General features: G+C 39.3%; 1 protein-coding gene across 2 annotated transcripts in view; it reads right to left on the reverse strand.

Moving 5' to 3' along the window:
* LOC139412095 (reticulon-4 receptor-like) overlaps positions 1 to 15,414 on the reverse strand; it is a 114,958-nt gene that overhangs the window by 76,104 nt on the left and 23,440 nt on the right. The window contains exon 1 of one of the 2 annotated variants that reach the window (XM_071158888.1): positions 11,443 to 11,512. The exons of the other annotated variant lie outside the window; for it this stretch is intronic. Within the exon in view, the coding sequence (XP_071014989.1) occupies positions 11,443 to 11,512 (70 nt within the window). Of the gene's footprint in view, positions 1 to 11,442; positions 11,513 to 15,414 lie in introns of those variants that run through there. 2 annotated transcript variants of the gene reach the window in all.

Raw genomic sequence — 15,414 nt, forward strand, 5'->3', positions numbered from 1 at the left:
GACTACAGCTCAGCATTCAACAACATAGTACCATCGAAGTTCATCATTACGCTGGTGGCCCTGGGTCTCAACCCCGGCCTGTGCAATTGGGTCCTGGACTTTCTGACGGGCCACCCCCAGGTGGTGAAGGTAGGAAACAACATCTCCACTTCGCTGACCCTCAACACTGGGGCCCCACAAGGGTGTGTGCTCAGCCCCCTCCTGTACTCCCTGTTCACCCATGACTGCTTGGCCATGCACGCCTCCACTCATCAACAACAATGATGAGACAGCCTAGAGAGAGGAGGAGAATTAAGTTGAGAACTTGAATTATTCATATACATACAGTACCAGTCAAAATTTTGGAAACACCTACTCATTCAAGTGTTTTTCTTTATTTTTACTATTTTCTACATTGTATAATAATAATGAATGGCATCAAAACTATGAAATAACAGAGTAAGTGAATTGATGATCTCCTGTGTGGTTCCCACAGTGAAGCATGGAGGAGGAGTTGTGATGGTGTGGGGATGCTTTGCTGTTGACACTGTCTGATCTATTTAGAATTCAAGGCACACTTAACCAGCATGGCTACCACAGCATTCTGCATCGATACGCCATCCCATCTGGTTCGCGCTTAGTGGGACTATCATTTGTTTTTCAACAGGACAATGACCCAACACACCTCCAGGCTGTGTAAGGGCTATTTGACCAAGAAGGAGAGTGATGGAGTGCTGCATCAGATGACCTGGCCTCCACAATCACCTGACTTCAAACCCAATTGAGATGGTTTGGTTTGAGTTGGACTGCAGCGTGACGGTAAGGCAGCCAACAAGTGCTCAGAATATGTGGGAACTCCTTCAAGACTGTTGGAAAACTATTCCAGGTGACTACTTTGAAAAATATAATTTATATTATATATATTTTATTTGTGTAACACTTTTTTGGTTACTACTTGATTCCATATGTGTTATTTCAAAGCTATTTCAAAACTTTATTTCAAAGTTGTGATGTCTTCACTATTACTTCACCTACTCATTCCACGGGTTTTCTTTATTTTTAATATTTTCTACTTTGTAGGATAATAGTGAAGACATCACAACTTTGAAATAACACAGGTGTGTCCAAACTTTGGACTGGTCCTGTGTGTGTATATATGTATAAATATATATATTTAAGAAATAAGACATAAGAGGTCATCAATTGTTAAAACACAAGTTCTTTGAATAAGTTATATCACACATCATATATGCAATCATTCTGTGAGTTTCTGTGAATCCGGAATGCTTAGGGATCATTACCATCCAAAATCAAAATACATTTCTGATAATTGAAATGTTTCCCCTATATTTGAAGCCTTCATAGTAATTGTTTTACTGGGAGGATATTAAGTGTCGGCAGGGCTTGTCTCTCTCACTGATGTTAATTGCTGAGAAGATTGGGTTTACACGAAACATGAACAGACAAGCAAAAACAAGTTCAGATTCTGATTAGCGATATGAATATCTGAGCAAGGCACCCAGACATCCCTGAATCTCTGCACTCATTAGATCGATTCTCCCATCACAGCGCAGAACCCAAAATGGATGTCAGAATAATCCCACGCAGCATGTCATCAGGGCCACACATGCACACACATACACACGCACGCACACACACACATGGAAATGGCTTGAAATGGACACACAAGATCATGTTCATAGTGTTCCAGCAAAGCTGTTGACCTGGACAAGGGTTCATGACCCAGGCTTTGGATTAGGAGGACTTGGGCATTGGTTCCCATGTGGAGGGCAAAACTGTTTGAAATTATGTAATTTCAACCAGATTTTCCTGCTGGGTTGGAAGTGATGTTGGATGCGATCTGACTCTGGCCAGGGCATGGATGGGATCAATGGGTGAGGTGTAGACATAAGGTCAGTGTGAACAAAACACACACACACACACCATCTCATCTGCTGAGGGAAAAGCCATAGCTCTGGTTGGTTGCTGATATCTACACTAGATAGTCTGCCTTTACACCTGCGAGAGATGGAGCGGGAGTGGGCTAGAGAGAGAGAGAGATGGAGAGAAAGAAAGAGAGAGAGATTTAAGAGAGAGAGCAGGAGCGAGAGAGATAGTGAAGGAGAGAAAGAGAGAGATGGAAAGAGGGAAGAAGAGAGACTCACTTTACTTGGATAGTTTGGATAGTCTACCTGTAGAAGCTCTACAGATGGTCATAATATCAACAAACCATTTGTTAATAAGCAACTACTTGTTAAGGTTAGGTTTAGAATAATTGTTAAGGTTAGGGCTAGGATAAGAGTTCGGGTTAGTAGATAGTTAGTTAAATTGTTACTGATAGTCTGTAGAGCATCTACAGATGGACTATCCAAATAAAGAGTTACCGAAAAGAGACAGTGTGTGTGAGAAGAAGAGAGCATACATACAGCAGGGACAAAGGGAGTCTGGTGACAGAGCTGCACTTGTCAGATTTGCATTTTAATAAGTGTAACCTACTGTACTTTAAGCTGCTCAGAAGACGCAATAGAACCTGATTCCATGGACATCTCTCAACACTGTTGTAACATTTAAAGGTACATTCTGCAATATTTACACCTGTTTAATAGTTATTTCATTCAACGATATACACCTGTAGATTTTCTAAGAATATAAATTATATAACTTAACTTTTTTTAAACTGCATTGTTGGTTAAGGGCTTGTAAGTAAGAATTTCACGGTAAGACCTGTTGTATTCGGCGCATGTGACAAATACAATTTGATTTGATTTGAAGTGATGGAGCTGCCGTTTGGCTGATATTGAATTATGCATTGCTTCTTTAAAGGGGGGCTGGGGTTTGCTTCCTGTGATATTGCATCTGTTTAGGAGGTATCCAAGTACCAACACAGAGATCCAATAAATATGTAATTATATACTGTAGGTGTCACGACTTCCGCTTCAGTTGGTCCCTCTCCTTGTTTGGGCGGCGTTTGGTGGTCGAAGTCGCTGACCTTCTAGCCATCGCTGATCCTCTTTCATTTTCCTTTGGGTTTGTCTTGTCTTGTATCACACCGGGTTCCAATCCCATTCATTACCTGTTGTGTATTTAACCCTCTGTTCCCCCTCATTGTTCTGATATGTTCTGGTGTGCGACGGGTTTTGTACCCACTTGTATAATATTTTATATTTTGGTTTTCTGAGTTTTTGAGCACTTATTAAACTGCTCCGTTTTATACTAAGTTCGATCTCCTGCGCCTGACCTCCCTGCCACCAGCACACACCCTTACAGTAGGAAGGGTTGGGGAGTAACGGATTACACATAACGGATTAAGGGAACACAAAAAACAGTAACTGTTATCAATTACGTTACCAGCAAAAATATTGTAATCAGATTACAGATACGTTTGAAAAACTAGATCATTACTTTGAGGATTACTTTTAAATTCAGAAAGGATGTTTGTGAAAAAAAATCTTTGACATGTCTCTGTTTTCTCAATGACATTCAAATCAGTATTGAAAAAAGGTGCAAGTTTACGGTGGTTCCACCTGAGCGAGTCTGACCACAAGTCAGCGACAAGTCAGCGACCAGTATGATGACACCCCGAATGTGTTTGATGGATTGCGGGAAAAGAGCAGGAATAGGCTTTTGTAGGCTACAGTCCAAGCTATGTCTTCCAATGGTGAGACTGCTGTCGGCATCCAAAGATTATCCAACTTGAATAAATGCTTGGAGTTAAGGATGAAAGCAGTGGTGTAGTCTACAGCGATACGGATATCACTTATTATTGATATCTACATTGCGCATTGATGTGAGTCACACTGCTGCTCTCTCAATTAGCTATTTGCGCCTTACGGATTGTGGTTGTTCACAAATATAAATGTGTATTTGAACCCAATAATGGTTAAATTCAAGGAGTTTAGGCTGCCTAACAATCATTGTTTTTGAAACCAGTGGATAGCCAGTGAAAAATGCGTTCTTGCAACATCTGCATAGTGCGGATCCCAGCCTATGGAATAAAAGTGGGGCTTTTATTGCTCAATCTAATTCATGCTATGTAAAAAAATACATCCATAGGCATAATGGACACATGCTCAAACTCGCACACTTTTGATTGCCCCATTAAGTCTATCTGTAGTTGCTACATCCATTTTTGGACGTATAAATTATATATATTAGTGTAAGGATATAATGTAATTGTATTATTATATGTAGCAGAAAGCGATGGGTTAGAAGAAGCCTACATAACCAACCCATAAAGTAAAATTTGACATCCATATATGGCCAGCTATGTAAACTTCAAAATGTATTTATCCTGCAATAGATGTCGGTCAATTGGTAACATACATTTTTGTCTTCTTCTAATGCAACTGAAGTAGAAAGTAATCAAAAAGGAACTGAATGTAATCAGATTACGTTACTGAGTTTGGGTAATACAAAAGTTATGTTACTGATTATGTTACTGATTACAATGTTAGACAGGTAACTAGTAACTGTAACAGATTACATTTAGAAAGTAACCTACCCAACTGTAGGTACCAATATCACACAAACATATAAAATCAGATTTCATATGTGATGTTTGGGCTGGATGTATTACTGTTTACATAATCTGACTTCATTCAATGTACTTCAATACTTGGACTTCCAGGATTGTGTATTTAGTTTGTTTATTTATCTATTCCATACTCCATTTAAACTATTCCTCAAATCCCTCTGAAATAGTTTTAAAGAAGACATTCAGACTGGCTAAAGAAAGTTATTTCACCAACCATGAGTCAGACGGTGGAAATGGAAATTCTTGTTTGAAAAATACTGTCCTCTACGTATTGCCGTTAGGCTCCCTTGAGAAGAATGGGCTTTCAGATCAATTTCCCCAGAGCAGCCGAGTGACAGCCTGAAATGATATTAGCGTTAAAGAAATTGCGTAGTGTATACTTAAACTCTCCGACGTTCAGTAGAACTCAAATCATAAAAGTGGTTCAAACTCAGATATCAATAAGATTTCTTACCATTTAACGGTCATGAGTACTGTTAACAAATATTAAGTTATTGAGTAAATATAACTTGATTTTGTGTTCTACTAATCTAAAGTTATTAAGTTTTCACAAGTTATGATTATTTAATATTTATATTCAATCTAAAATTTATTAAAGATGCAGAAATTGCTCTGCCATTTCCTGGTTGTTAAAATTAGAATAGTTCGCCTAATTTCAGCTTGTGTGACAAAACAAGCATTTAAGGTGTAGAGAATCATTGTACCATCTAAACTGCAAGGAAATGTATTTTCCATTACCAAAACTATTTTATTTTCAGCTGTTTGAAGGTGATGTACATAACAAAAAGTTAATATCTGGAAGCATAGACATAGCGCACACAGATCAGATTTAATTGTTGTGTGTACAGTATTTGATAACCTGCATGTAGAGGTCTGTCATTTTTATCATAGGTACACTTCAACTGTGAGAGACGGAATCTAAAACAAAAATCTAGAAAATCACATTGTATGATTTAAGTAATTAATTTGCATTTTATTGCATGACATAAGAATTTGATACATCAGAAAAGCAGAACTTAATATTTGGTACAGAAACTTTTGTTTGCAATTACAGAGATCATACGTTTCCTGTAGTTCTTGACCAGGTTTGCACACACTGCAGCAGGGATATTGGCCCACTCCTCCATACAGACCTTCTCCAGATCCTTCAGGTTTCGGGGCTGTCGCTGGGCAATACGGACTTTCAGCTCCCTCCAAAGACTTTCTATTGGGTTCAGGTCGGGAGACTGGCTAGGCCACTCCAGGACCTTGAGATGCTTCTTACGGAGCCACTCCTTAGTTGCCCTGGCTGTGTGTTTCGGGTCGCTGTCATGCTGGAAGACCCGGCCACGACCCACCTTCAATGCTCTTACTCAGGAAAGGAGGTTGTTGGCCAAGATCTCGCAATACATGCACCTCAATACAGTGCAGTCGTCCTGTCCCCTTTGCAGAAAAGCATCCCCAAAGAATGATGTTTCCACCTCCATGCTTCACGGTTGGGATGGTGTTCTTGGGGTTGTACTCATCCTTCTTCTTCCTCTAAACACGGCGAGTGGAGTTTAGACCAAAACGCTCTATTTTTGTCTCATCAGACCACATGACCTTCTCCCATTCCTCCTCTGGATCATCCAGATGGTCATTGGCAAACTTCAGACCGGCCTGGACATGCGCTGGCTTGAGCAGGGGGACCTTGCGTGCGCTGCAGGATTTTAATCCATGACGGCGTAGTGTGTTACTAATGGTTTTCTTTGAGACTGTGGTCCTAGCTCTCTTCAGGTCATTGACCAGGTCCTGCCGTGTAGTTCTGGGCTGATCCCTCACCTTCCTCATGATCATTGATGCCCCACGAGGTGAGATCTTGCATGGAGCCCCAGACAAAGGGTGATTGACTGTCATCTTGATCTTCTTCCATTTTCTAATAATTGTGCCAACACTTGTTGCCTTCTCACCAAGCTGCTTGCCTATTGTCCTGTAGCCCATCCCAGCCTTGTGCAGGTCTACAATTTGATCCCTGATGTCCTTACACAGCTCCCTGGTCTTGGCCATTGTGGAGAGGTTGGAGTCTGTTTGATTGAGTGTGTGGACAGTTGTCTTTTATACAGGTAACAAGTTCAAACAGGTGCAGTTAATACAGGTAATGAGTGGAGAACAGGAGAGCTTCTTAAAGAAAAACTAACAGGTCTGTGAGAGACGGAATTCTTACTGGTTGGTAGGTGATCAAATACTTATAATCATGCAATAAAATGCAAATTAATTACTTAAATCATACAATGTGATTTTCTGGATTTTTGTTTTAGATTCCGTCTCTCACAGTTGAAGTGCACCTATGATAAAAAAATTGCAGACCTCTACATGCTTTGTAAGTAGGAAAACCTGCAAAATTGGCAATGTATCAAATACTTGTTCTCCCCACTGTATGTACTGTACTGACATGTACACTACCGTTCAAACGTTTGGGGTCACTTAGAAATGTCCTTGTTTTTAAATGAAAAACACATTTTTTGTCCATTAAAATAACATCAAATTGATCAGAAATACAGTGTAGTCATTGTTAATGTTGTAAATGACTTGTAGCTGGAAACAGCAGATTTCTTATGGAATATCTACATAGGCGTACAGAGGTCCATTATCAACAACCATCACTCCTGTGTTCAAATGGCATGTTGTGTTAGCTAATCCAAGTTATAATTTTAAAGGGCTAATTGATCATTAGAAAACCCTTATGCATTTATGTTAGCACAGCTGAAAACTGTTCGTGCTGATTAAAGAAGCAATAAAACTGCCCATCTTCAGACTAGTTGACTAGCATCAGCATTTGTGGCTTCGATTACAGGCTCAAAATGGCCAGAAACAAAGACCTTTCTTGTAAAACTCGTCAGTTTATTCTTGTTCTGTGAAATTAAGGCGTTTCCATTCGAGAAATTGCCAAGACCCTGAAGATCTCATACCAGCGATAGTGCAAACTGGCTCTAACCAGAATAGAAAGAGGAGTGGGAGCCCCCGGTGCACAACTGAGCAAGAGGTCAAGTACATTAGAGTGTCTAGTTTGAGAAACAGACGCCTTACAAGTCATCAACTGACAGCTTCATTAAATAGTACCCGCAAAACACCAGTCTCAACATCAACAGTGAAGTGGCGACTCCGGGATGCTGGCCTTCTAGGCAGAGTTGCAAAGAAAAAGCCATATCTCAGACTGGCCAATAAAAATAAAAGATTAAGATGGGCAAAAGAACACAGACACTGGATAGAGGAACTCTGCCTAGGAGGCCAACATCCCGGACTCGCCTCTTCACTGTTGATGTTGAGACTGGTGTTTTGCGGGTACTATTTAATGAAGCTGCCAGTTGAGGACTTGTTAGGCGTAATTATAACAATTTAGTAAACTTTGAAAATAAATGTAGTCCTATTTTGTGGCATTTTGCGAAGACTATGTTTTACTGATCAGAATGTGAGTTTTTGTTTTGTGTAGACACAATTGCATAATCTGTTTACTGCCACAATCAGTTTAATTTTGAATTATTACTGTGCATGTATCATTGTGTATTGCTGACTGACATACTACTGTGTTACAGTGGGGGGAAATCAAAATCTTTTTCAGTTTGCTAACAGTTAGTTTAGCGAGCTAGCTAGACTAGCGAGCTAGCTAAGTTAGCTAAACAACTACCGGTAGCCATACAATGATTAAAAATAGAGGTTTTAGAATTGGAGATCTATTGTATTGTATAGTACACTAGGTGTACAAAACATTACGTACACCTTTCTAATATCGAGTTGCACCCACCATTTCAGAACAGCTCAATTCGTCAGGGCATGGATTTTACAAGGTGTCAAAATCGTTGACCCAATGCTTCCCACAGTTGTGTCAAGTTGAATGGATGTCCTTTGGGTGGTGGACCATTCTTGATACACATGGGAAACTGTTGAGTGTGAACAACCCAGCAGCATGGCAGTTCTTGACACAAACGGGTGCGCCTGGCACCTACTACCATACCCCATTCAAAGGCACTTACATTTGTCTTGCCCATTCACCATCTGAATGGCACACAAACACAATCCATGTCTCAATTGTCATAGAAACAGCAGGGGTCCTAAAGGTTTTGTAAACTCAGTGTATATCGCTGCTAAACAGCAAGCTACAACCAGCCACCTAAAGCTAAGTTTACCAGCAAATGTTAGCACATTACTGAAGTTGGCTAGCTAGTTAGCCTGGCTCTTGCTAACTTGCTATGTGCCATGCCTCACATTTCTAACTTGTTAGCATGCATGTGTAACATCAGCAACTGTAAATAATTTTACTAGCTAGCTATGTAAAGACCACAAAGGTCTACACACTCTTTAAGCTCTTAATTCACTGCTGTATTTACTATGCAATATAATTAATGAGGGTTGACATTGGTTATGATTATGCCACTGGATGCATTTCAGTCTCACAAAATGATAGGCATGACAAAAGATAGTACTCCAAACAGATGTTAATGAAAGTATTGGCTACCCAGCAAGCCAGCTAGCTAAGTTCACTAACAGTGAGGAGAAAAAATAATGCAACAACTTACGGTTATTGATCTCTAAAACTGTTGGTGTTGGTGTTACTAGAAAAATATTTACCGAAGCATGGCTGATATACATGACTAAAGATAGATACTGTCTGCCTACCTAGGTACGTTTGTACAATCTGGTCACTGTGCAAAGGTTGAGGGTTTTGACATATTTCTTCTTTATTTGGCTAGATATTGTTCTAAATGTAATCTCTGTGCCTGTGCACATGTATGCATGTTCACCTAGCCTACCCTAATGTTGATGGTATGCTGGCACAGTTCAACTGTAACTCAAAACGTACAATACAGTATGATTTATTATACTATTTTGCCTTACAGACAATACCGTGTGGTGCCTGGGCTTCTTTCTGGAGTTGATTATTGTCATTGTAGCATAACTGTATCCCATGAACTGTATCCCTCTCGATGGATTGGACATTATGCTGCATTTCAAGCAGTAGATGACTCAAGAGGAGATTAATGGTAGTTTGATCATAACAACACCCTTACAATCATTTGCTGATCAAAAGTCTGCACATTACACCTTAGACACACTCAAACACAATGCAGCAGCTGCTGCTAAATCACACAGCTGTACAAGTATTCCCTGAACTGTACTACACCGATCACACTGTATTTTCTTAATGCTTGTTTCTTTGTGTATGGCAATTTAATCATGACCACCTCTCCTGCTGATCACCAGTTATCTTAGCTACAGACACCCATCTGTCTCAGTCAATGAGAGAAGGCTTGAAATAGACAAGACAGAGGCATTTTCTAAATACAATCGGACCCCCTGCAACTGGACATTTTAGGAGACTCCTGTTTCCAAGAATCGAGGACAGTATTGCCAAGCTAAGGTTGGTCGAAAATGTTCTGTGCTACACCAAACAGTACCTGTCCTATAACTCCCAGTAATGGATACCAAATATCTTTGATTAAATCACATTATCTGGTGTAACAATCCATAGCAACAGGTCTCTCCAATTAACTACACCTGAGACACACGCAGACACACGCAGACACTCATACTGTATTTTATTCATGTTACTTCTACCAAATAACATTCTTGTTGAATACCCAGTTCTCCTTATGAGTTAGTGTTAAATAGTGTACATTTCCCTGTATTTTAGATTGACAAATAAACATTCTTTGGATATATCTGGTCTAACATCTGTTGGAAGATACAGAGCCCTGTACAGGTTATATAAATATATTCTGTAAATCTAGAAAGGCAAACAATTTTGAATATAGAAGAGATCCATATTTATCTTATGGTGGTTCTACATGGTCTTATGCTGAGCCACACTGTTCTTTATCCGGCTTTGGTAGACTGGCAATGGTGTTTGTCATAGTGGGTTCCTTAAAGCTGAGACTCTTTGTGCTTGTGGAGAATGCGGTGTACAGCCAGCTAGATAAGAATCTGACGGAAGTGGTGTAGGGCTTGTAGACCTTAACCACCAACTGTTTGGACCTCTTGCAGGAGATTTGATGGTACTGCACATCTCCTGAAAAGACATGGTTGTGGTGTTTGCATTTCACACTTTTTGTGGAAGGGACTTAGGTCCCTTTTGGTTGATACCTTTACCAACAAAGGCGTGTTGCCCTAAGTGTTTAGAGACAGGCTATTGTGTTGTCTAGGGACAATGACGGATATTGGGAGCTGCTTTTGAGAGGAACAATCTGTCAACAAAGTGAATTTGCTGGGGGGCTGCAGAAGGTGTGAAAAGTATTAGGAGGGCAGTTCTTACACAGTATGTAATTATTATAATTTGTTTTGTATTTAACTAGTTAATTTGAAAAATGTGTTCAGTTAATTAAGAACAAATAGTTATTTACAATGATGGCCTACCAAAAGGCCTCCTGCAGGGACAGTGGCTGGGATTAAATATATAAGACAAACACACATCACGACAAGAGAGACAACACAACACTACATAAAGAGAGACCTAAGACAACAACACAACATGACAACAACATGGTAGCAACACATGCTAGCAGCACAAAAATTGGTACAAACATTATTGGGCACAGACAGCAGCACGAAGGGCAAGAAGGTAGAGACAACAATATTTCACAAAAAGCAGCCACAAGTGTCAGTAAGTGTCCATGATTGAGTCTTTGAATGAATCGATGTATGGGAGATTGAGGAAAAATGGCACCTCTCAATCGTTCTCATACACAACAATACATTTACTGTCTCTAAGCACAACTCTGCACAACCAAAACCCCCTTCCTCATCTCAAAGACCTGTCTGTAAACCTCCCCCAGCCTATTGACTTTGACAGAGAATTCTTGTCAATAGTAGCCCTTGACAGGGGATTTTGTAAACATGTCTTTGTATTGTGTTTTGAGAATCTGCAGAGGGAAGAATGATGTGGTTGTGTCAGTACTGTTGTAGTCTTTATTTTATACCTTTCAGTGTCCCTTGCTGGTTTCTGTCCCACAATCTTGTGTTGCTCTTGTTGTGTGTTCGCTGCCTCATGCTGCCGCTTTGGGTATTTTTCAGCAGGGCACTGTGGAAGAACTCGAAATAACCTGAGTTTTACAAAGAGAAAAGGTGTAGACTAAATTGCTTACATGGTCTGGAAGGTGCTCTGTGGTCCTCAGGCTACCTCTTACCACCTATAAACACAAACACCACCCAATTCATGTTTATGCCATGTTACTGTAAATTGAGCAATCTTAGCCGTCAGCTTGAAATATGTTTGCCAATTTACCTCCATCTTCTGCATAACTAGGGGTTGGAAGCACATGATGGTGGAATCAGATTATGTACTGCCTACACCAATATACACAATGGAGGTCGACTGATTATGATTTTTCAACGTCGATACAGATACCGATTAAATGGGCTGATTTTGCTTTATTTATTTGTAATAATGACAATTACAACTATACTGAATGAACACTTATTTTAACTTAATATAATATATCAATAAAATACATTTAGCCTCAAATAAATAATGAAACATGTTTAATTTGGTTTAAATAATGCAAAAACAAAGTGTTGGAGAAGAAAGTATAAGTGCAATTTGTGCCATGTAAAAAAGCTAATGTTTAAGTTCCTTGCTCAGAACATGAGAACATATGAAAGCTGGTGGTTCCTTTTAACCTCTTATGGCTGCATCCCTTGTTCTCAATTTCCGCCTGAAGACATACCCTAATCTAACTGCCTGTAGCTCAGCCCCAGAGGCAAGGATATGCATATTCTTGGTATCATTTGAATGGAAACATTCTGAAGTTTGTGGAAATGTTAATTGAATGTAGGAGAATATAACACAGTAGATCTGGTGGAAGAAAATAGAAAGAAAGAGCATACGTTTTCTGTTTTTCATTGTTGTAGCATCATCTTTCACATGTACTAGAATGGCCACACAGTCAGATAGGATGCTGGAGATAATTTTGATGGATAACACAAGAGGGCAACTGTAGGCATGCAAAGTTTAAGACTGATAACTTCAGGAATGGGTGAGCTACATGACATTTAGCATGAAGTCACCCAGGTGTCCACACAAGTTGCCCAAATGTACCCAAGTGGACGAATTGGTGAAATGACCTATAACTATATACAACAGTGCAAATAACTATATACAACATATCAAAAAGCAATTCTAACATACACAAAAAAACAAAAAAACATGTTTTAAAAAATATTAGAAAATAAATATTTTAACATTAGTCTTCAGTATTCCCAGGTAAGAAGTTTTAGGTTGTAGTTATTATAGGGATTATAGGACTATTTCTCTCTACACCATTTGCATTTCATATACCTTTGACTATTGGATGTTCTTACAGGCACTTTAGCTTTGCCAATGTAACAGTATAGCTTTAGTATTAGCACGCACCCCGCTAACTAGCTAGCCATTTCACATCGATTACACCAGCCTAATCTCGGGAGTTGATAGACTTGAAGTCATAAACAGCTCAATGCTTGAAGCACAGCGAAGAGCTGCTGGCAAACACATTGAATGAATGCTTCCGAGCCTGCTGCTGCCTACCATCGCTCAGTCAGACTGTTCTATCAAATCATAGACTTAATTATAACATAATAACACACAGAAATATGAGCCTTAGGTCATTCAAATGGTCAAATCCAGAAACTATAATTTCGAAAACAAAACATTTTATTTTTTCAGTGAAATACGGAACCGTTTCGTATTTTATCTAACGGGTGGCATCCCTAAGTCTAAATATTGCTGTTACATTGTACAACCTTCAATGTTGTCATAATTATGTACAATTCTGGCAAATTAATGACGGTCTTTGTTAGGAATAAATGGACTTCACACAGTTCGCAACGAGGTTGGCGGCCCAAACTGCTGCATATACCCTGACTGCTTGCACGGAACGCAAGGGAAGTGACACAATTTCCCTAGTTAAGAAATTCATGTTAGCAGGCAATATTAACTAAATATGCAGGTTTAAAAAAATATACTTATGTATTGATTTTAAAGAAAGGCATTGATGATCATGGTTAGGTACACATTGGTGCAACGACAGTGCCTTTTCCGCGAATGCGCTTGTTAAATCATCACCTGTTTGGCGAAGTAGGCATTGATTTAATGAGAAATTAACGGGCACCGCATCGATTATATGCAACGCAGGACACGCTGGATGAACTAGTAATATCATCAACCATGTGTAGTTAACTAGTGATTATGTTAAGATTGATTGCTTTTTTTGTAAGATAAGTTTAAAGATAGCTAGCAACTTACCTTGGCTTCTTGCTGCCCTCACGTAACAGGTAGTCAGTCTGCCACGCAGGCTCCTCGTGGAGTGCAATGTAAGGCAGGTGGTTAGAGAGTTGGATTAGTAACCGGAAGGTTGCAAAAACGAATCCCTGAGCTGACAAGGTAAAAATCTGTCATTCTGCCACTGAACAAGGCAGTTAACCCACCGTTCCTAGGCCGTCATTTAAAATAAGAATGTGTTCTTAACTTCTTATGGTATAGGGGACGCTTGGCCAAAAACCAGGGAAAATGCAGCGCGGCAAATTCAAATAAATTTAGATAAAAATCTAACTTTCATTAAATCACACATGTAAGATACTCAATTAAAGCTACACTCGTTGTGAATCCAGCCTACATGTCAGATTCTAAAAAGGCTTTTTGGTGAAAGAATAAGAAGCTATTATTTAATGATAGCACAACAGTAAACAAAGAGGGTCGCATATTTCAACCATGCAGGCGCTACACAAAACGCAGAACTAAAATATAAAACATGCCTTACCTTTGATGAGCTTCTTTTGTTGGCACTCCAATATGTCCCATAAACATCACAATTGGTCCTTTTGTTCGAGTAATTCCGTCCATATATATCCAAAATGTCAATTTATTTGTCCCGTTTGATCCAGAAAAAAACAGCTTCCAAAATGCGCAACGTCACTACAAAATATTTCAAAAGTTGCCTATTAACTTTGCCAAAATATTTCAAATTACTTTTGTAATACAACTTTAGGTATTTTTAAACGTTAATAATCGATCAAATTAAAGACCGGTCTCTCTGTGTTCAATACAGTAACACAACAAACCAAGCTACTTTTCAAGTCTTGCACAACTCTCAAAAGTGTTACGCAGTTCCTAGTTGGCCCTACCTCTTCATTGCACAAATTAATAACCTCAACCAAATTCCAAAGACGGGTGACATCCAGTGGAAGCGATAGGAACTGAAAACATGATTCAAACAGTTTTAGAAACTTCAGAGTGTTTTCTATTCAAATATACTAATATTATGCATATCTTATATTCTTGGCATGAGTAGCAGGAAGTTGAAATTGGGCACGCTATTTATCCAAAAGTGAAAATGCTGCCCCCTATACCTTAAGAAGTTAACCACCTAACCGAGTAACTCAATTTAACCTTGCGCAATACCCTAGATGCAGTTGCACACCTAAAAACTAAAAACATTTGTCATAAGAAACTAGCACCCTGGTATACAGAAAATACCCGAGCTCTGAAGCAAGCTTCCAGAAAATTGTAACGGAAATGGCGCCATACCAACCTAAAAGTCTTCTGACTAGCTTGGAAAGAACGTACCGTGCAGTATCGAAGAACCCTCACTGCTGCTCGATCATCCTATTTTTCCAACTTAATTGAGGAAAATAAGAACAATCCGAAATGTATTTTTGATACTGTTGCAAAGCTAACTAAAAAGCAGTATTCCCCAAGTGAGGATGGCTTTCACTTCAGTAGTAATAAATTCATGAACTTCTTTGAGGAAAAGATCATGATCATTAGAAAGCAAATTACGGACTCCTCTTTACATCTGCGTATTCCTCCAAAGCTCAGTTGTCCTGAGTCTGCACAACTCTGCCCGGACCTAGGATCAAGAGAGACACTCAAGTGTTTTAGTACTATATCTCTTCACACAATGATGAAAATTATC

The sequence above is a fragment of the Oncorhynchus clarkii genome, chromosome 6 (assembly GCF_045791955.1).
Source record: "Oncorhynchus clarkii lewisi isolate Uvic-CL-2024 chromosome 6, UVic_Ocla_1.0, whole genome shotgun sequence".
Lineage (NCBI taxonomy): Eukaryota > Metazoa > Chordata > Actinopteri > Salmoniformes > Salmonidae > Oncorhynchus > Oncorhynchus clarkii.